Source organism: Elgaria multicarinata, chromosome 6 (assembly GCF_023053635.1).
Source record: "Elgaria multicarinata webbii isolate HBS135686 ecotype San Diego chromosome 6, rElgMul1.1.pri, whole genome shotgun sequence".
In the NCBI taxonomy this organism is placed as follows: domain Eukaryota; kingdom Metazoa; phylum Chordata; class Lepidosauria; order Squamata; family Anguidae; genus Elgaria; species Elgaria multicarinata.
Genome location: NC_086176.1, coordinates 42,484,224 through 42,507,089, shown reverse-complemented (window position 1 = coordinate 42,507,089; position 22,866 = coordinate 42,484,224). Strand labels below are relative to the sequence as shown.

General features: G+C 39.2%; 1 protein-coding gene across 4 annotated transcripts in view; it reads left to right on the top strand.

Moving 5' to 3' along the window:
• The window catches only part of JAK2 (Janus kinase 2), an 88,794-nt gene that overhangs the window by 44,649 nt on the left and 21,279 nt on the right, over positions 1 to 22,866 (top strand). For all 4 annotated transcript variants that reach the window (XR_010025588.1, XR_010025587.1, XM_063129278.1 and 1 more), the window contains 11 exons: positions 1,085 to 1,202; positions 1,925 to 2,070; positions 3,252 to 3,573; positions 4,158 to 4,277; positions 9,018 to 9,175; positions 11,656 to 11,767; positions 13,832 to 14,018; positions 16,397 to 16,524; positions 17,705 to 17,839; positions 19,697 to 19,784; positions 21,643 to 21,770. Coding sequence is in view for 2 of the 4 variants with exons in the window: in XM_063129278.1 (XP_062985348.1) it covers positions 1,085 to 1,202; positions 1,925 to 2,070; positions 3,252 to 3,573; positions 4,158 to 4,277; positions 9,018 to 9,175; positions 11,656 to 11,767; positions 13,832 to 14,018; positions 16,397 to 16,524; positions 17,705 to 17,839; positions 19,697 to 19,784; positions 21,643 to 21,770 (1,642 nt within the window). In the remaining 2 variants the exon portion in view is untranslated. The remainder of the gene's footprint in view (positions 1 to 1,084; positions 1,203 to 1,924; positions 2,071 to 3,251; positions 3,574 to 4,157; positions 4,278 to 9,017; positions 9,176 to 11,655; positions 11,768 to 13,831; positions 14,019 to 16,396; positions 16,525 to 17,704; positions 17,840 to 19,696; positions 19,785 to 21,642; positions 21,771 to 22,866) is intronic.

The following is a 22,866-nucleotide window of genomic DNA, read 5'->3' as shown; positions in this document are numbered from 1 at the left end:
ACTGGTACAAAATAGGGCAGCACGGTTACTAACAGGGACTGGCCGATGAGATCACATCACGCCAGTCCTCTTCCAGCTTCATTGGCTGCCAGTCCAGGTCCGGGCCCGATTCAAAGTGCTGGTATTAACATTCAAAGCCCTAAACAGCTTGGGGCCAGGCTATCTGAAGGAACGCCTCCTCCCATATGTACCTGCCCAGACCCTAAGGTCATCCTCATGGGTCCTTCCCCGTGAGCCCCTGCCAAAGGAAGTGAGGCAGGTGGCTACCAGGAGGAGGGCCTTCTCTGCTGTGGCACCCCGACTGTGGAATGAGCTCCCTAAGGAGGTTTGACACCTACATTATATTCTTTTAGACGCCAGCTGAAGATCTTTTTATTTTCCCAGTATTTTAACAGTCTATAAATTAATTTTAACCTTGCTGTTTGAAATTCATATTTAAAATGTGTATTTTTGCATTGCTGCTGTTTTTATCTTGGTTATGCTTTTATATTGTATTTTATATTATGGTTTTATACCGTTGTTTTGTTTTGAATTGTCTTAATTTTGTAAACCGCCCAGAGAGCTTCAGCTATTGGGCGGCATAGAAATGCAACAAATAAATAAATAAATAAATCTGGTCTTGTGGGTGTAGTGGCACCTGCAGGCCCCATTTTGGAGACTCCTATCTAATATACTTGATGTTTGATAGTATTTGACTAGATTGAAAATTAATCTGGCTGTGTAAACCGAGTTACTGCTAGGCTTTAATGCATGTTGAATTTGCCCTGGGCTAATACTTCGGTTTCTGTGTTGTTTGCCCTTGAGTTTTGTAACAACTGGCTTAATTCTCTCTAAATTTTATTATTTATTTATTTATTACATTTTTATACCGCCCAATAGCCGAAGCTCTCTAAAATTACTCCCTAAAACCAAAAATTTTACTATTGCTTTTAAACTTTGAATTTAGCAGCAAGATGAAACTATGCAAAAGTACTGAGTCCTGATTTTATATACAGGCAACCTTCATTTTACTAATGTTACATTTGATCATGTGTGATCTTGGCGATAAGAACATCGATATGTGACAAATAATGTTTCCCAACAGGTTTTATTTCCCACACTGGTATTGTAACAGCAGCACGCGAGCGTATCGGTATGGTGTTTCCCGAGGTGGAGAGAGTCCTGTCCTTGATGACATTGTCATGTTTTATTTGTTTGCTCAGGTAACATTTGATGAATTATTACTATTTGAGTCTGTCTATTTTGTTCCTCTGCCCTTCTTCTTTATCACTGGATTTAAAAATACTACTGCTTCTTACCCCTGTAGATCGGTAGTCATCATTATTTTTCAAGTGGGATGCACTTTGGCAAAAAATAAAAAATAAAAATTGTGAGAGCTGTCAAAAATGAATAAATGTGAGAGCTGTCTATCTCCCCCCTCCCCAGCTCCAACCACATCTTCTTCCTCCTCCCCTGGGCCCACATTGTTGGAAGAGGACAGTCCTGGAGATTGCCTATAGTACAGGCAATCTCCATGGATAACCCTCTTCCTGCATCTCTGTTTCTTAGAAAGGATCCCTCAGAGCCAGGCATTTTGGCATGGCTACCTCTCTGAAAAGCTGCTCAGGCTAATGCCGCTCTTCAGAGAGCTTGGCTGCCTGCTGCCTTGCTCTGAGAGCACCTGCAGAGGGTGTGGCAAGAACAGGGTGGGGAGGGGTGGAAGACATGGCAGTAGTGGCAGCAGGTCCTCATGACGAGGTGGTGGTGGTATTCCTCCCGCCTCATGTTCCTGTCAAATCAAGCAGGGAGAAGGAGAAGCAGGGAGAGAGAGGGACACCCAGTGAAGACTTAGGGAGTGTAGATAATTTGAAATAATTCAAAGTAAATGTGAAGAGCAGCATACAAGTTTGTATGTACAACTCGTCTGCCTCCTTTTTGCTTTCAGTGGCGAGAAGACTTTGTCCATGGATGGGTAAAGATGGCTGTTACTCACGAAACGCAAGAAGAATGTCTTGGCATGGCTGTTCTTGATATGATGAGGATGGCGAAAGAAAAGGACCAAACTCCATTAGCCATCTACAATTCTGTGAGGTAATTATTTTTGCAACTGCACACTGAATGCGTGTACGTATTAAAAAATATGCCCTGTGAGAATGCTTTAGGGGTTGTTCCGTTCTTATCTGTGCAGTCTAGATGAACATTTCAACTGATACATTGGTGTTGAAACACAGTGGAGGATGCATGAAACATCTAAAGAGAGTTAAGTCTCTAATAGAGATGGACAGAAATGGTAGTATAAGGGTGGGACACAAAATGGTACAAAGCACCTTTCCTCAGTTTGCTAATACTCTTCGGATTTGTTAGCAAAAATGTCCCTTTGCCAGTGGTTTTTTTACAATCATGAGGATTAGGAAAGTAACTACGTCTGAACAGCTGAACTATCTTTTGCAAAGGATAGTTGAGATTTTCACATTTGTTAGCTTAGATCCAAACAACTAGTTTTGCAAACAGGAAGCGCCTCTACTAGGAGAATCCCCACTATTTTGGCAGTTCCCTTTTCCTTATGCAGCATCCTGTACCGCTTATTCTGCTATATTAGAGAGGTCCCCATGCCTCAGAAACAGATTGTTGGGGATCAGTGGGTGGGGGGCAGTTGTGGTATAGGGGATGGCTCGGAAGTCCCATTCTGTTCAAGGGATGAACATTAAATTACAAGCCAATTTTTCAACGTTTATGTTACACCCCCTTTTCCAAACAGCTTGGGGCTATATATGTGGCTCTCCTGATTTTTAGGTTAGTCTGAGGGACAATAGTTGGCTTAAGGTCATCCAGTAAGCTTTATGGCAGAATAGGGACTTGAACACTAATGTTGACAAGTCCAGCACATTATCCATTATACCACACTGACTTATAGACAGCAGACATTAGCAAATCTTTAGCGAGTTGCAGTGTGCTCCATTTCCTCAGTAGGCATTATGTGACGAAATGTAACACTCCTTATTACCATGACAACTCTTTGTCATCTTTTCTTTTGCTTAAGTTCCTAGCTCTAATGGTTGCAGATAGAATGTTTGCTGCAAATGCTAAAATATCAAACTGAATTAGCCTTTTGATTTTCTGCCTCGCTTGCTTTTAAGCGAAATGATTTTAGGATTTGGTTGGTTTTGCGTCTTCTGTAGGAAAAATACCCTGCCCCCCACACAGACATCCACACACATTTTTTAGTTATCTCTTACATTTTGCCACTCACCTGATGGGTTTTGTATTCACAGCTACAAAATGCTCTTGCCTAAATGCATCAAAGAAAAAATCCAAGATTATCACATTCTAACACGGAAGAGAATACGATACAGGTTCCGCAAATTTATCCAGCAGTTTAGCCAGTGCAAAGCAACTGCCAGAAACTTGAAACTGAAGTATCTCATCAATCTGGAAACCCTCCTGTCTGCCTTCTACTCAGAAGTATTTGAAGTAAAGGAGCCTGGCAGAGAGCCTTCAGGCGAAGACTGTTTTGCAACCATTATTATATCCGGAAATGGTGGGATTAAGTGCTCCAGAGGGAAGCATAAAGACAGTGAAACACTGGCAGAACAGGTAATCTCTAGTAACACTCCTTATATTTATTACAATAAAGACTTCTAAAATATCACTGAAATTAGCCAATATATGGCTACTTAGAAACTGATACGTTTAAAAAATAATAAAGTATTTTTATTATGCGTCTGTCCAAATATGGCATTACATTCAAATATTAACGGGATTTACATAACCTAATTCACACTTATTATCTACCCACTCAAACATGCCCCTATTTACACCCTCAGAAATCACAGTGGCCATATATCTACCATCAGCAGTGTTTCTGGGGCAGGGAATGGGCATAGTGTGGTTGGCTTTAGGCTCATTGCATCTGAGGCCCTTCCATTTCCTTGTGAGGGTGCAGCATTGGGCCCAATGCCTACTAAAGTTTTAGGCTGGCACAAACAAAAGAACCCCTGAAGGTACAACTGGCCCCACTAGTCAGTGTGTTAACCTTGCAGCTTTTGTTTTATTAATAGGAAACCCAACTACTGACTATAATGTTAGAATTGTGTCCATTTGACTTGGTAGCTTCTAAAATCTTGACTTAAATACCCATAATTAAATAATTCTCTAATAAAGCAACATAATCTTTTTAGGACCTACAGACCTACTGTGATTTTCCAGATATTATCGATGTCAGTATTAAGCAAGCAAGCCAAGAAGGCTCTGGCGAGCATAGAATTGTAACCATTCACAAGCAAGACAGCAAGAATCTGGTATTGACTCATTATTATTTTTTGTTATCTTGTATTTGTGTGTATTAGTTGGCTAAATAAATTGGATTGGATGTGCTATCTTATTTGCATTTTTCTGATATGTAATATATCTGGAGTGTTAGGCATTAGCAGTGATTTTACAGTGTACAGTAAAAGCTGTGTGTGTGTGTGTGTGCTTGTGGCGATACCCACCTTTCCGTCCCTTAGGTATTTATGTCCAGTGAGTGCGGAATGTTTGACTGAGTGGGTGTGGCTGATGATGTTGTGAGAGAGGGGGAGGGAGGAGTATAAATAGGTTGGGTGAGAGGATTGTGAGAGTTTTAGTTTTGAGGTTTGGTTTTAGTCTGGGAGTTTTAGTCTGGCTTGTGCTTCGTGAGAGTGTTTGGTGTGAGGAGTGAGAAGAGATAGAATTTTAAGGGTACTTGGGATTGTTTTAAATATAAAAATATGCAGGTTTGATCTAAATTGAAATACTAAAGATTTGTTAAATTTCAATAAACTTTACTTTGTGTTCTGTTACCGCAAACCATGCGTCAGCTCGGATTTATTACCTGCTATATTGCACAGTGTAAAAATATCTAATAATACACCTGCAGTTCAGTACCTCAGTAATAGAACCTATTTTCCAAAACCCTTTACTTTGTTCCCTCACATATAGGGGAGAGGTTGTGTTGTTTTTACCCTTTCCTCAGGCTTTTAAAGAGGTGGCGCTTGGCTTAAAAAGGATGTGCTAAGGAAGGCCTTCTGTGTGAGGTTGGTGCTGTCGCAGTACTCAAATAGATATTGAGCTGTTTTAGATCAGGGTAGGCAACATGATGCCTATAGACACCAATGCATCCTGGAAACCATTCTTGGTGTCCTTCACTCCCACTTTTTTTAAGTAACACATTTTGCTGTATAATAGTTTATGTTGGTTCTACAAATGTGCTTTCAAAGGAGATGTTTAATGTGTTGGAGCTCAGACCCCAGCTCTGTCTTGTACTTAAGTCTTTTGGGCAAGTTATGTGCCCTTTGCCACACCTCCCATGATAGGTATTTTGTGGTGGTGTCTGGGACAATTTCTCAAGTTGTCAAATGTGCCCATGGCCCAGAAAGGTGGTCTACCCTGTTTTAGATGACCAGATCATAATTTTTGCCTTTTCTCCTATAAGGTTTATTTAGTGAATGATTAAACTTGTGTAAGTATACATGTTTAGTTTTTGCAGAAATTTCTAACTATGGGGATAGAAAACAGCTATTTCTTAAGTATTTAAATACATCCTTGTATAGCTCCCAATCTCAGGACATGCAAAAGAATTTTGGGCTCACATGTACTATCTGTAGAAGGCAATGATAACTGCTTATGGAGATACCAGATATATTTGAATGCTGCATCTCCAAGTGGAAGCTCTATTTTCTATCCTTGATGAAAGGCAGGGGAGAAGTATGATAAGGTTCTCTTGATAACTTTGCAGGAAAATGTTTGGTGGTGATGAGGAATAGTTGTGTCTGAACAAGCATGAAGAGCATTGAATTTCCTGAGATCCATGGATGTGTTTTTCCCCACATGAGGGCACAATTATGCAATTTTTAAACATAGTAGAATGACACTTTCCCCCCTCTCCCTTTTGGTTACTAGAAATCTAATGTGCACACTGACCGCTAGGTTCTGAGACTGTAAACCCTGTATGAAGCCACTATGGTTGAGCTGTCACGTTTTAAGTATCTTTAGTTTTGACATCTTGTGCTTGCAGTCACACCAGAATCATTCAGATTTAAGTATTAATGATTTGCACAATACATTGGCCTGTATGTACAAATATGGAGGGTGACTTTAAGGTGAAGAAAAGTTGTTGCCCTAACCCTAAGGCTCCTTGTGCATGTAGGACAGCTTTCCCCAACCTGATGCCCTCCTGATGTTTTGAATTACAACTCACAGAATTCCTGACCCATATCCATGCTGGCTAGGGCTGATGGGAGTTGGAGTCCAAAACATCTAAAGGGCGCCAGGTTGGGAAAGGCTAGGAACTCTAGTGACATTGTTGCTGATTTTTTAAATCCTGAACAGCTTGGTCCAAAATCAGCCTCCTTCTCTTTGACTTCTCTCCATCACCTCCAATGTGCTTTGAAAGATGCCTTGCCCTTCAGAGGCAATTCTGGTGGTCTCAAGGAACATAGACTTCTCTGTGGTGGTGCCTTTTTTATGGAATCTTCTGCCAGTGTAGATCCTCTTTGGACTAGATTAGTGAATATTTGTTGTTGTTTCACTAGGGTACTGACATAAGGAAGGTGTCCTGCTGCTGGTTTTTAAAATTGCTATTTTAATTAATCATATTTGGGTTAGTGATGTAGGCTTTCCAGAAAATTGTGAATTGGGAAAGCTATTCTGTGTAAATTAGGCTACTTTCTATGGGCTAATTTGCATTGGAAAATGTTCTGATGTCCTAAAGGGTGATCTAATTTAGTATATTTGTTTTATTTGTATTTAGTAAATAACAAAGGTTTAAAAAGTACCCTATATTATTTTTTTGTCCAGCGCAAGTATTTCACCTGAAATATTTGAGAGGGGGAAATATAGTATATTCTTCCTTTATGTTGGGCAGAATCCAAGTGGACTCTTATGCCCCACTGATTCCCTTCCGCAAGTGGCATGTCCTACCGATTCTGTTGGGCAACTGAAGAAACTGAAAAGTTCTGGGCACGCTACTAAATTTTAGCAACTCTAAGAACTGTGTATGGTACCTTGGCTCCCACTCACCGATTTCAACAGAGTTCAGTTCTTTCCCCCTGAGGTTGTTAGGGCACCTTCCAGTTTGCTGTCACTCCTTATTAGTTCCTTTTCACACTGGGACATATATGTATTTCAGTGCATTTTAGTAATATATATATATATATATATATATATATATATATATATATATATACACACACACACACACACACACACACACACACACACACACCCCGCAAGTTTGTTTGCCACTGCTCTGGACCACAAATGATATCTGCATCAGGGCTTCCTTTGATGGAGGGACTATGGCTCAGCGGCAGAGCATATGCTTTGCACACAGATGGTCTCAAGTTCAATTGCCAGTATCTCTATTTAGAGCCTCAACGTGAGAAATACCTCTCCTTAGGACATTGGCTCCCATCCTTTGGTTGGCCACTGATCAAGGATAATGGGAGTTTTCTAAAGGACTTTGGCAATGCTTCATTTTAGCTCCACTTCTTCTTAATTTATTTTTTTATATTACTGATACAGCTTCAGTTTTGCATGATCAATCTTTCATATGCCCAAAATGTTGGATGGATTGGGATTAGTAAATATACTTCTTTATGCTAATGAAAAATTATTTTCAACAACTCACATTGGCATGAGAGGAGCATTAAGAACGTTTAGTGTCTCCTGTAAAGGAAATGAGTTGATTAATAGTAATGTTAGATACAAAGTAGTGGTCTTTGGTAGGAGGAGAACATTGCACAAATGGTATATAATCTTCCAAAGAAATAGAGCAGGTAAAATTGTATTGCTGTCTTGGTGTAGTGTTATTATTGTTGTTGTTGTTATTCTTGTTGTTGTTGTTATTATTATTTAGGAATTTGGCCTTAGAGTTAAAGAAAAATGAATTGAAATCAGTTACCTGAATAAAAATGTTAAGTAGACTTTTAAGCACCCAGGATCAATATTTTAAATATCTTTAGAGCAAAGGTTGTGCCAATGTTGACTTTTGGTGCTGAAATCTGGGGATTTGCAAATACGATTTTAATTCACAGAAGACAAAGCTGGGGTTTGCTTCTTTTTTTAAGGGTTATTAAATTCCACTCTGCTTATTTAATTAGATCAGAGTTGGGTCTTGACAATATCTTGTGCCTAATACATGTTAGGATGTTTAATAGTTGGTGTAGAATGATTCAAATGGGTGAAGATAGGCTCTTCCTAAGTTGCTTTGAGGCTTAGGTCTGGATTTGGGTTCAAAATATTTCAGATTGCCTTATAGGTTCTTATAGGTACTGAATTTATTTGGAAAGCTAGAAATATCTCTAAACAAGAAGTATCAAGCATAAAAGCACAAATTGATATAGCTGCTCTTTTCTCTTAAAATATTGAGCATTGCTTAGCTGGTGTGAAATGTCTGCATCAGTTTCAAATACACCCTTGAAAATAAATATGAGACTCTTCTTTGTATAGATGGAATCAATGGGTCAATGGGGGATATATTATGTATATTTTTGTGTAAAGTTTAAGTGTATTTTACTGTGTTCATTTTGTTTTGATATGATCTCTGGACAAATTCCATTTGGCTCTATAAAGAATTACTAAAGCATCAAAGTTTCTTTTTTGCTTTCATAGCACCCTGTTTAAATGTCTGTATTGGTATTCACTGCTTAGTTTAACATTAATCTATAATGTTATGTAAGGTTTTTATTTTTATCTGGGTAATTGTTTTGTTCAACTTAAGTTGAGAACATAGACAAACTCTTGTACTTGAGATATTCCTAGCTTTACCAAAGCCTCTGTATTGCATAGTAAAATATAAAGGATTAATAAGCATTTTTGACAAAAAATGGAACTTAATCTACCCACAAAACAATAATTCAGTTATTATCTTGGAAATCTATTGACTACTCTTTTCAGTTCTCAGAATATGGCTAGATCAACAATTGAATGCATAGACTATTCATACATGTTTTATAAATATATGATAAAAAATATAATATGTCCCAAGATCTTTCTCTGTCTTTTCCCCCTTGTCTTTTCAGGAAGCTGAATTTCATTCATTAAGAGATGCTCTTTCCTTTGTATCATTAATTGATGGATATTATAGATTAACTGCAGATGCTCACCATTATCTGTGTAAAGAAGTAGCACCTCCTTCGATTCTTGAAAATATCCAGAGTAACTGCCATGGGCCAATTTCGTAAGTGGCAATTTGTGCTGACATTTTCTAAGACATTGAAAGAGTCCTGTCCCCCCCCCCCCCCCGGAACCACAGAGAAAAGATACTCCATTTTATATATTTGTCCTGAACCAGAAGAGGGAATTGCTATCAAAAAAGTGGTATCTTCCATACATGTAACCAGTACAATGCTCATTTTTGGCCCCATGAATTGGCTGGCTGTGCACTGATGCCTATTTATTATCTGGAATATGGGAAGGTCACTCTGTTGCCTTTTGTAATATATGTATGGTTGTTTGATTCAACCACAACACTTAATGCTGGGTTTAAAATGCATGCTTACCTTCTCAGTTCAATTCTCAATGTTGACATGCAGTGAATGGATAATAATGAATATAGGAACTCGTAGTCATAACCATGGTGCTGATGCATGATGTCATAAGCAGAGGACTTCTTAATGTGTTCATCTGGCATAAATAGAATTTAAGTTGTGGAGACAGAAAGAAAAGGGCAATTCAGATATCAGTATCTTGAATGATTGTGGGGGAACACGGAAAATTGCTAGCGAAGGAAATTGCTTTTGGTATAAATGTTCCCTTGTTAATTTTTCTGTACAGATATGGTGGAAAAAGTCATTACAAACTGTGGAAATGCTATTTGGTATAGCATTTCCTTGTTTTGAAGAATTAAACATGCTGTGCACTTCGGTGAAGATAACAATGTGTAACAAAACAGAGTGAGGGTTGCTTAGGAAAAGATTAATTGAAGCCAGAGGGCAGTCTTCATCTTCAGGAAATCCTACTAGTGGAATGCAGAGTTGCATTCTGAATTCGTCTGAACAGAGATCTCCCCCACCCACCCACCCACCCCACACACACATCCCACACACACACCAGGTTGGGCTTGTCGTCTTCATAGGTTTCGGGGCTTGTTTGGAAATCCTCTGACCTCTACTTTCTAACGTCTCCATTTTATTTTGCACTTTCTTTGTTTCTTTTTTCTTCTCCCTCCTTCTAACAGGCACCAAACACAATTAGAGGAAAAGGAGAAAAAAGATTCTCTGGGTGATTTCCTGTGGGACTCCATTTGCTGGTGGAAAGCATCTGTCAGTGGAATGGGGAGTAGAGTGTGTGGGATTTTCGGCCTTTCCCCCTATCCCTAATAAGAGCAGTGGGGGTGGGGGGAGGGCTGCAGGTTTAAAATAGCCCCTCCCAATTCCATTGATAGATGCCTTCCATCAGCAGAAGGACACCAGCTGGATACTACCCTTTCTCTTCCTTCCTTCTTCATCCCATTCCCTAATCCCAGGATAGAAAGCAACTGCGGATGACTATCAAACCAGTCTTTGTCCCATGCCAGTCCCATCTGTCTCCAAACTGTGCCCATTTTCAGAAACCTTTAAGGGGTTTCTGCACATCTGATCCTCGCAATTGCAGGGTTACTTTTTTCTCTTCTGAGAGAAAGGTATTTTAGGGTTAACTAAGCTGCTACCCATAAAGTCCAAACCCTGGGGGATGACACTGGTTTGGTAGATCCCAAAGGTGAAGATTGCCCTCTAGCCTCATTGAGAGGAAAGGGAAACTTCTGACATAGTCAATTCCCATTCTCAATGCAGTGCCAACACAACAATCATCTACCTAGCCAAGTGACTGTTTGGTGCTGGCCACGCTTTCTAGGTTCTTGTAGGGGAGGCAGATGACTTTCAGTTATAACCCTATTTCCTTGTCAAAGTTCTCTTCAATTGCTGAAATCACCAAACATCAGTAGTGGTAGAAGTTGAGGAGCTGCTACCGGGCCATGTTCTGAATTAGGAGAGCCGTGAAGACTTTCCACCTAGTTAAGTCAGAACTCATTTCTGCCTTCTACCAAGAGGAACCACCCCAAAATGGAGGCTGTTCTCCGGCAACTCTTGAGAACAGAAATTTGGGATAAGCCAAAACACCTCCTTCTTTGTGGTCTCTGTGCATCACACTTAATGGGGCTCTGCGCCCCATTAAGTGTGAATGCACAGATGACCACTCGAAGAACTACAGTTACAGGTAAGCAACCTGAATTTCTTCTTCGTGGTCTCTGTGCATCACACTTAATGGGGCGCAGAGCCCCATTTAGTGTGAATGCACAGATGACCACTCGAAGAACTACAGTTACAGGTAAGCAACCTGAATTTTCCCTTTAAATGAGAGAGTAGATGTGTGGATGCAAATCACAATTAGAAGAACTTCTGTTCACTCTGTCAAAAAGAGGCTGCAGCAGGTGCACTGATGGTGGAAGTAGTCATAAGTAGATAGTTACAGTGTATTTCTTCTCAAAAAAGGTAGTGGGCTCTCCCAGACTAGAGGCATTCAAGAGGCAGCTGGAGAGCAATCTGTCAAGTATGCTGTAGTGAAAAAGCTTGTATATGGGATTAAAATCTGGCAGTTCATTGTGGTGGTATGTAGCTCCAAACTTCTTATCACTTCTTAATGCTTGTTTTTCCCCCCATTTATTAAAAAAAAATACAGCATGGACTTCGCAATCAATAAACTGAAGAAAGCCGGCAATCAAACTGGCTATTACGTTCTTCGTTGCAGTCCAAAGGAATTTAATAAGTACTTTCTTACTTTTGCAGTGCAGGTTAGTAATGAGGATCAGAATTCACAATTGCTGTGACCGTGACTAAGAAAGAGGGGAATCCGAATCCCTTTGTTTATTAATGTATCTGTTAAGTCACTGAGTTCTTGAATCTAGTTTTGAAGCCCACTCTCCTGACATATTAGTTTTCACTCGTTATACTTGTTGCCATTGATTACTTATTCAGAAGTGTTATTTTTTGTAGGATATTTTTTCCTTCCTAGTTGTGAGCTTCGATCAGTGATATTACTAACTGCATGTGCCAATAGGTGAAAAGTATGTTTTCTGCTGGAACTAGAGCTTCATTAGCCTTGCCTTCCACTTGACCCAGAGCTTTATTTTATAAAATGAATATTGGAAGAGATTTAGGCACATGCCTGAATAGCAGTTAACATAAATTGGATGTTGTTTAATACTTTTAACCTAGGGTTTTTTTTAATTCAAATGGCTTGAAGGACCAAATTCCCATCTTGCAATACAGCTTCCACACCTATAAAATTGTTTCCCAAGAAATATCAATTTTACTTTGGTTCCATATCAAATTTTCAATTTCAACTAGATTAGTCGTTAAGGGAGCGATCCTATGCATGCTTAGATGGAAATATGTAGGATCTTTATCTAGATGTGCATAGGATTGTGCCCTAAAATATTTTCTTTTAAAATAGAAGAAATGATTTCTGCAGCTCTTGCAAAATACCTGTCCTTAAGCATTTTTTCAATGTAAATGTGATAAAGAGCTACTTTGCCACTTTGCTGTACTACTGCTGAAGGTGATTTTTTGGGTTGCATATATTAGGGGTGCAAGAGACTGCATAAAGAGCCTTGTGAGGCTATTGGGCCTTAGATGTCACATTCCTGGCTTTTAACCCAGGGGTGAGCCACTTGTGTTTCCCCCATTCTTTTTTGGTAGATCTGGCTGCCCTAAATTGCTGCTGCCATGCTGCCAAATGATTTTCAGTAGCGGCAGATAGTCACATTTTCTATTTAAAAGAAGGTGCTTAGGGAACACACACCCTGTTTTAATGCAAAATCATGCTTTTGTGGGAGCATGGTTTTGCATTAAAACAGGGTGTGTTTTTGCATTTAGAAGAATGTGCTTTCTGTGTGTCTTGTTTTAATAGAAAATGCTGCTTTTTTCTGCTGCAGTTCAACAGAAATTTTGTAGTGATTTCAGCACGGGGTGTGTGTGTGCAGCTTCCAGTGGGTTCTGGGGGACAGAAATTGGTCCTCAGACCCTAAGAAGTTGCATATCCTACATGGTTTGTGTCCAGGCTATCTGCAGGATCACCTTCTCCTGTACAATCCGCTCCACACACTCAGGTCCTCTGGGGAGAATCTACTTCAGTCAACCAAAACTAGGCTGATGGGTATTACCCAGAGGACCTTCTCTTCTGCTGCTCCCAGAGTGTGGAATGGCCTGCCAGAGGAGATTTGTCAACTTGACAGTCTTTGAGCATTTAAAAAAGCAATAAAGACTGATCTATTCTTGCAGGCTTATCCAGTGAAATTTTAGAATATTTTTAGGATGTTTTAAGGGTGTTTTAATCATGTATACAATGTTTTTAATCAGTTTTTAATGTGTTTTATATCCACTGTTCCCCGCCTCGATCCAAGTGGAGAGGCGGGTAAGAAAATTATTATTATTATTATTATTATCATCATCATCATCATCATCATCATCATCATCATCATCATCATCATCCCTGCTTATAACCATTTCTTTTATCAGGGTGTTCAAGCGTAGGTAAAGGAATTCCCATTGCGCATGCAGTTGTGCGCAATGAGAATTCAAATTTTCATTAGTATGGAATTCAGATAGTTACAAGTGGAACCTGCAGTGAAATGTTCAGTATGTCATGGTCCTGTTCATGGTACCAGCCAGCCAACCATATCCATTTCTAGGAAACTTCATTCTCTTCCCCTCCTCATTTTTCCATTTCACCTTGTTGGGCATGCACAGAGAATGAGTTTGCTACTGGTATATATGATTCCTGATTATATTAAACAGAACACAAGCAAAAGTGCTATTTTAAAATAACATATCCCCCCCCCCCTTGAATTCTGCAGCAGGATAGCATCGCTGATTATAAGCATTGCTTGATAACGAAAAATGAGAATGGAGAGTATAATCTCACTGGAACTAGAAGAAATTTTACAAACCTTATGGAACTCTTGAATTGTTATCGGACAGAAACGGTCCGGTCAGATAGTATAGTCTTCCAGTTTACCAGATGTTGCCCTCCAAAGCCAAAAGGTAAAGTATTTATAACTCATTAACTGTCGTTGTTTTAAGCCTCACTTTTCTGTAACAAAAAACATCCAAAGTGGATTACAAGAACATAAAAACCTCTATTGCTAAAATATATTACAAATTAGAAAAATACAAAAAGATACAATTAAAACAAAAAAGTTGCAGAACTGGAGTCAGACTTTTTAAAGCTGTTTTTTATATATATATATATATATATATATATATATATATATATATATATATAATCAATCGATTAATTACATCTATATGGAATAACATATATTGGTATTCAATATATTTATACATACTTTACTATAGCACAATGTATATAGCATTAACCCAGTTTGCACTTCCATGCTTGGGAGTGAGCAGGTGTGCTGGCTCCCAACCACTCACCCGCTTCTGCCCTTTTTGTAGTCATAGGCTCTTGGTTTTAGCTTCACTGGTGTAAGTCATTATTTGTACTACTATGCCAAATGTAGATGAGGCAGAATTGTTCTCTTACGTTGTTGTTGTTATTATTATTATATTTATATCCTGCCTTTTGCCCAATACTGGGCCTCAAGGTGGCATTACAAAATTTAAAACATATACATTTAAAACCTATAAATATAAATATACAAAAGTTAAAAATATATTATGTTCCAATATTTAAACATTTAAAGGGACAATTTTAAAAGTCCTTGGCACAGATGGAGGTCCAGATTATTCGCCAAAGGCCTGCTGGAACAAAAAAGTCTTCGACTGCCTCTGAAAGCACATTAAAGAGGGAGCTAGTCTAGCTTTCCTAGGAAGAGAGTTCCAGAGCACTGGAGCAGCCACCGAGAAGGCCCATTCCCACGCTCCCACCAGGCGTGCCTATGATAGTGGTGGGACTGAGAGAAGGGCAGCCTTGTAAGGGAGAAGACGGTCTTTCAGATAACCTGGACCTGAGCCATATAGGGCTTTATAGGTCATAACCATCACTTTGAATTGGATACTACTGTCTTGAGCCCCACCTCTTTGTCTTGCTGCACTGTTCCCCAGTAGAGAGTAGTTATGAGAAAATCTAAGTGTTTTATTGTGGTTTTAATTTTTGTGAACCGCCCAGAGAGCTTTGGCTATTGGGCGGCATAAAAATGTAATAAATAAATAAATAAATAAATAAATAAATAAATAAATAAATAAGTAAATTCTCCTTTATGAGCCTGGCCATCCTCTGAGATCTTCAGGGGCAACTCTTCTCTCGGTCCCACCATCATCACAAGCATGCCTGGTGGGAACGCGGGAGAGGGCCTTCTCAGTGGCTGCCCCGGGGCTCTGGAACTTCTTCCTAGGGAAGCTAGTCTGGCTCCCTCCCTGGTGTGAGGCAGGCTAAAACTTTTTTGAGGAGTAGTCTGGACCTCTGTTAATGCACTGTTTATATATTGGTTTGTTTTTATAATTATTAATATTTTAAATGTTTTAGTATTGTAGCTTGTTTAATTATTGTTTCAATTTTTGTATATCTTTGTTTTAACTATACATGTTTTAATTTGTAAAGCCGCCCTGAGTCTCAGTTTTGGGAAAAGGGCGGGATGATGATATTATTATTATTATTATTATTATTATTATTATTATTATTATTATTTCAAATGCTATGTTGTATTGTGGCTGGAAATGGAGCTGCGATATTGCTTGAACTAAAAAGATATATGATGAATGTCTCCTGAAGAAACTTGCAACTAGATCACACACCCAAGGGGACTTGTGTTTCTTCAACTATGACTCCAAGCACCCCAAAATGTTGGATGGAACCACTTTTGAAACTGAGTGTGCAACATATAATATGAGATGGATATAACTTTTTTGTGGATACAGAGTTTCTTTCAATGCCACACCATTCCCATTTTACTCAGAGAGATATTTTCTAATATTATTAATGTTCTCTTAGATGTAAATGGGATATATTTATTTATTACGAGATTATCCTGTCCTTCCTTCAAGGAGCTCAAGTAGCAACAGGGCTTCTCCCCTCCCCCATGTTATTCTCACAGCAACCCTGTGAAGTAGGTTACACAGAGCGTTACAGTGACTGGGCCAGAATCACATTAGGAAGCTTTATGGCTGAATTGGACATTTTTAGTATTTGCTCATATTCGAAGCCTTTGCAGTTGGCAAATGTGAAACAAAATAATACTTTGAGGAAGTAAGGTAAATGTTCGCATACTAGTTTACACATCCATGTTGATCACTTCTCAATTTGCGTAAATGAATGAGCAATTGTAGATGGAGCCTTCTTAGTAGCCACTGTCACCTGAAACAGTACATTTCCAGTGGAGACAATTCACAGATCCAGCTGGGAGTTTGGCAAGTGACATATCTCCATGTGTGAATGGACACTCTGTCGATCTTTCTCGCAGATAAGTCCAACCTCCTGGTCTTCAGGAGCAATGGAGGCTCGGATATGCCAACATCACCTACTTTGCAGAGGCAGAATAATGTCAACCAGATGGTTTTCCACAAAATCCGGAATGAAGATCTGATCTTTGTAAGTGACTACACTGGTGGCCTTCTTCATATAGTACTCGGATCCTAAATATCACTCCTTTGAGTTAAATCTTATTAATCTAAATGTGTTGGGGATGTGAGTAAATTCATCAAGAATCAGGATGTCTTTATAATTTTCTTTTTCTAGTGTGGTTTCATATTTTTATTGTTAACTAGTTGATATACCTGGAGTTGCTCCGGTCCCCTAAGATATATGTCCGCAAGGTAATCATCTTAAAGTAGTAGGCCAGTGCTAGGCCTGTGAGTTAACTTTTAAATGAATTAAATTTGTATCTTTTTTACCTCTCTCACCCTCACAACAATCCTGTAAGGTAGGCCAGCACTAGACCTGTCATATAACTTTAAAACAAATTAAATTCGTTTCTTTTTTCTCTCATCCCTGATATTTGGGGGTGCCGCCATGATTTTACTTGTCCCCACAGAAAACAAAAACTACAATTCCCAGCATGCCTTGCCACTGAAGATCACAGGAAGTAAAGTTTGGCTGAGCCAGTCCATGCTGCACTGTGCAATTGGTGCCTGTAGGTAGGCCATGAAGGAGCTGGTGGCCGGCTGACTGACTGATGGTTAACTTGGTCATTGTAGTCGGTGACAGCCCCAGAGCTGCACACTCCTCCCCTACTGCTTCTGATGGCACCTAGTGACATTTGACCAAGGATGGAGAGTCACTTCAGTTTCAGTAAATATACATAGGATTCAGTTTCAGTAAATATACATAGGATCACACTATGGGCCTATTCAGATGACACGCTAAGCCATGGTTAGGCTGCTAACCCTTTTGCAGCAAATGGTTAGTGAGCATGTTTAAACCATGGTTACGTAGTCACCATGGTTAGGAATGGTTCACATGACATGCTAAGTAATGGTTCACACAATACAGTAAGCCATAATATTTAGCTCAAAATGCTTAACCACCGTGGCTTAGCATGAAGTCTGATCAGGGTCTATGAGTCTGTCTTGTGGTCTGCACTATTTTAGTCTAGTCAGTTATTAAGCTAAAATACATTACATCATAATTCTTCTCTCCCCCCCCCCCAAGGTGCTACAGTTCCTGAACTAGATTTCAAGGCTCTTTTGTATGTTTTTGTTTTTAATTAGCATAAAGTTTTTACAGCTGACTGACCCTTCCTTCCTGATCCCAATATTCTGTTTTTTTCTAGAATGAAAGCTTGGGGCAGGGTACCTTCACGAAAATTTTCAAAGGGGTGAGGAAAGAAGTAGGAGACTATGGTAAACTGTATCAGACTGAAGTCCTGCTTAAGGTTCTGGATAAAAATAACAGGAACTGCTCTGAGGTTTGTGCGTTTTATTAGAGTGCTATTAGAAAATGTATATGGGGAGCTGATATAGCAGCACATAAGTGCAGAGTTTCGCACCTTGAGAATATCAGCTTTCATTTTAGATTGCATTTTTCTTGCTGTGAAGTGTATTTGGAAGTGTATAGTGTGAAGGAAAAAGGCAGTAGTTCATCAAAGAGGGGGGGGGAAACAGCCAAGGTAAAGGTACAAACCAAATGTACTGACAAAAATCCGGTTACAAGCATGTTTAGTATAGTTTTTCCCTTGATGAAAAGACATTGCCTGAACACATTGAGATTCTGAGCTCTGTGAATAAATAATTAAATTAGATATCTCTGTAATTGGGTTTTCATCAGTACATTGGTCTTGCCACCTTCAGGCTTGGCTGTGTTTTCTCCTTATTGAAAATATACGGACAAGGCCTGGGGGAATTTCAGACTCTAGAGAGGCAGTAAGATTTCTAATGGCTAGGAGGCTGAATTTCATCCAAATGGCAACTTTCCTTTCCTTTCCCCCCCTTCTACAAGTGTTGTAATCAGAATAATGCATAGGCCCCATTCAGACAACATGCTAAACCATGCTGCTTAACCACAAAATGGTTAATGGAATGCATTTAGGTTAATGCATTCAGTTAACCATTTTGTGGTTAAGCAGCATGGTTTAAAGTGTTGTCTGAACGGGGCCATACAAAATACGCAAATCTGTTTAACTTCTTTAATTTACTCAGGTCACACAATTCAGATCTCATTGATACAGAATTTAGCTTGGTGAGTGTTTATTAAAACAATTCACGTACCCCAACCTAAGTATGTTTTAATCTGTATGAAGAACTTCTAAAGAGTAAATTTCTTTTGCTGGAATAAGAGGCTGCACTCACATATCTTCCACTCAAGTTTGTTTCAAAGCAACTTTTTTTTTTGCTGTTATCTACTGGACTTTTCACTCTTGGGGAGGGGCAGAGGTAGTTATGAAGATTATTATTAATATATGGATTCTGTTAGCAAGGAAAAGATTAATATGTAAAGTTTTATACTAATCTGGGATAATGACTGTTTCAGAATCAAATGATATGGGGTAAACATAGGTTGCGCTGGTCTCACGCTTAAAATAAGCCACCATGACTTATTTAAGCTATGGTATCTTATTTAAATTGTAGTTGTGCTGGGCATGATTTGAGTAATCTCTGCCCAGATGTGGGTTATGTTGTCTTAACCTGAGCAGCATGGGTTGTTGGAGGGGGAAACAGCCTCCAATAGCCCTACAACAGCCCATGGATTGTTACTCAAATTGTGCCCAGCACATGCTGCGATTTAAATAAGCCACCATGGCTTATTTTGATTGTGCAAACCAGATCATTCTCCAAGGCACTTGGTCTCTTCTGAGGGCAAGTGTGCTGAAACTGATTGAATGCCACAGCGGATGAAAGGACCCTAAGATGTTTTGCCCTTTGAATATAAACTGTTCTGTAGCTTGGAATTTAAGAGGAATTTACCACTCATCCATTTGTCATTTGTTATTGTCTTTGTGGAACTGCCATGCTCTTATGTTTGTTGAAAACCCCCACTGCCACCCATGGTGAGCAAGTGTAAAGAGTTCTTGCGTGCTCATCAGGGATTTTCCTACTGCCAGTAAATTGTCAAGATTTATTACTAAACCAGTTATGCATTGTGAGCAAAATAATTATTAAAAAACAGGTCTTCAGGGACCAACAGTACAGAATTAATTATGTATTCTTGTTGCAGAAGATGGGGAGATGAAGCTATGTGGAAATATAGGTGTTTTTAAATTAGATTTAATTCCAAACAGTTCCCATTAGGATTCGCTTCACTAATTGTTGTTCCCTTTCCCTTGTAGTCTTTCTTTGAAGCAGCAAGCATGATGAGCCAGCTTTCTTACAAGCATTTGGTATTAAATTATGGAGTTTGTGTCTATGGAGATGAAAGTGAGTAAATTAAATTAATTGTTTTGTGTACACTAATTAGAGGTCTATTCTTTCTTCCCTCTATGTAAATAGTGCTTCAGAATTTATTTGCATCCTTATCAGGTACTGATTATCTGGCAAGGAAGTACGGGTGTCAGCATGGCAGAGTGAGTGATGCACACTGATTGGGCTACGTTGGTGTCAATGATGTGTACTTATTTGTACCTTTTCTACACATTCTTGCATCTGTGAAATTACATTTGGGTGTTACTTTTGTTTAAAAGCTTTCTTAGTTCATTTCCCCCTTAGTTTTGACATCCACTTACCCTTCACTTTTAAAATAATTTCCCAGTATTTTGAGTATGGTGACCAATCTAAGTAACAACCCGTTCGCATATAATGTGACATTGTGGGTTAATTAATCCACAACTTCCTGGGCATGAAGGTGCACTCCTCCTACAAACACCCCGATTATAGGCTGTGATCATGACATCCATACCAGGCCAGTCTGGGATGTTTAGGGGTTAAAATATAGATTAACCTATGATTTGTTGTTGGTTAAGTCTTGTTGTTTTAACCCCTAAATGACGCAGAGTGGCCTGGTTCAGATGTAACAATCACAGATTTAACCTATAATCAGGGTGTTCATAGACTGTTACTTGAAAGCAGAAGTGTGGAGCGCACTGTAAGTAGAGCTCTTGCTCATGACCAGCAAATTGTGGATTAATTAACTCACAATGTCACATTACATGCAAACCTGGTCAAAAAGTTTGCATTACATGCACACAACCTCCCACCATTCAGACCCCCACTTCCAACACCCACCCCACACCAGGTCTGCAGATCTTAAACCTCATAAGATTGCTTATAAAGGACTAACATTCTGGTGTTTTCATAAACTTTTCTGATAGTTTCTTAGTTAAAGGAGTACAGCAACATCTCAAAAAACTCTTTTCTGAGACCTTGAAACTCGCTAACTTTTCAGAAACATCAGAAGATAACAATACCTCTGACAATAATATGTAAGCTCAGACTGTTGGCATCATCAGTGTGTAAAGCTCACACATTTCAAGTCATCAAATCCTTGAGCATTTAATGCAGTGATAAGGAATAAGAAGCATGTGGCCTAAATCTGGACAGATGTTACTCCCCAGTCCGTTGCTCACCTCTGCCTGAATTCAATGGCTGAAGGGATCGTTTTTGCACCAGTAAGCCTCCTTATATCTTGCTTCATGAGGAAAAGAAAATTGCAAAAAATATTGCTGTAAGCCTCTTGTCTACCTCGGAGAGTCAGCACAGAGGGGTTTGTGCTCAGTCAGCTATATGTGCTATGTTGATAGCAAGTTTATGGGGTCAAGGAAAGAACCACATTGATTCTTTTTGCTGTGCTGCAGGTTGATTCAACAGTCAGTCTAGTTTCCACCCACTGGCAGAATTTTTGATAATTGTCCTAAAGCCCAGGAAAAATAATGAGTGCTTCACTAAGTCTTGATTCTGAACACATTTGGTATCCATTTTTCTTGAAACGTATACGACATATACTGCCTGTATAGCTAGAGTCTGCATTATTATTATTTTGCTGTAATGCTCCTTTTTGTATGGTTGCATTCTCTGGGCAGTTGAAAAAAGTTGTGTTGTTAACTTTAACATTAAATGATAGGAAAAATTCTCTATGGTCAGATTCCCAAGAACTGAGCTTTATCTGTGCTGAGGAAATGAGAAAGTCAGTTTTGTAATTTGCACTGCACACTGAACTACCAGAAGAACAGCCATTTTTCTGACATTACACAGGATTTAATTAAATGGCATGACGTATTTGAAGTATTGTTAGCTATTTGTTTTATTAATTATTTCCTCTCTCTGTATTATTTCAAATCAGATATTCTGGTACAGGAGTATGTAAAATTTGGATCGTTGGATACCTATTTGAAGAAGAATAAAAATTCTATAAACATCTTGTGGAAACTGGAAGTTGCAAAGCAGCTGGCAATGGCAATGCATTTTCTGGTAAATAGCTTGGTTTTGTTCCCAAATCAAAGGGCCTCTGCTCCCCTTCTGCTCCTTATTATTGAGATTAGTAAGGATTTTGCATGCTTATTCATGGGTGCTGCGTGAGTTTTGATTGTAGGATCAAGACCTTTTTCATAAACACCTTGTTCTCAGAATAAGACACTTTTTAGCTGGTATCTGAGCTTGTATATGATATCGTAATCTGAATGTTGTTGTTAAACAAATGCAGGAAACTCCTGTTTTATCTGGGGCAGGGGGTGGTGGTGGAGTGATGAAGGTTTATTTAAAGGAGAAGGGAAATTATAGCAATGCTCCTTTCCCAGAAGCAGCTATTGGATAAAACCTGTAATCACTTGTAGGTAATCTTCTCTTTCTGTTCCTGTTTTCTTTCTGGGAAACCGCACATTCTTCTCCCTTAAGGTACACTGTGTGTATGTGTGTGCAGTTGTTTCCACTAGATTAGGGCCTCTAAGTTCAAGGCGGCTGTTCTTCTCTTCATTGCACTTTATATTCATGGACCACGGCCTCTAGGTTTCAGCTAGGCATTCTCCCCTTAAGTTCATTGTGTAACTTCATTATTTAAAGCTTAATATCAGTTCCTTCTTGTGTCCATAATAGGGAAGGTGTGGAGTCAGAGCAACAAGAACCACACTAAATTGGGTTTGAAATAGGCCACAACTTTATTAGTTGCAATACCTATGAATTTCGCAACGCAAGTAGTAGAGAGCATAGAAGAATTGACAGCCGGCATCTAAGACATTTGCGGGTGTTTGCGACTGCCAACCTGGCAAAATGAAGGTGTTAAGCCAGCCTATGGAAATGGCCATGATCTCACACACACATACACACCTGAGATCAAGGTTTTGCACAGGAATCAGACTGCCCCAGTCCCTTGATTATGGGTCCTGTCTTAAGAACCAAATTCAGCTGCGACAGATTAAGGAAGAGAAAGAAAATCACCAAGAATACATTTCTGTTGCATTGTGTTACTTGTCAGAGGCCAGTTAAGAAACGGGTAAAATGGCTGTGGCCATAAGTAGTGCACAGCAAGTGTGCAGTAGACAATGTGCAAACAATAAACACCACCAAAACG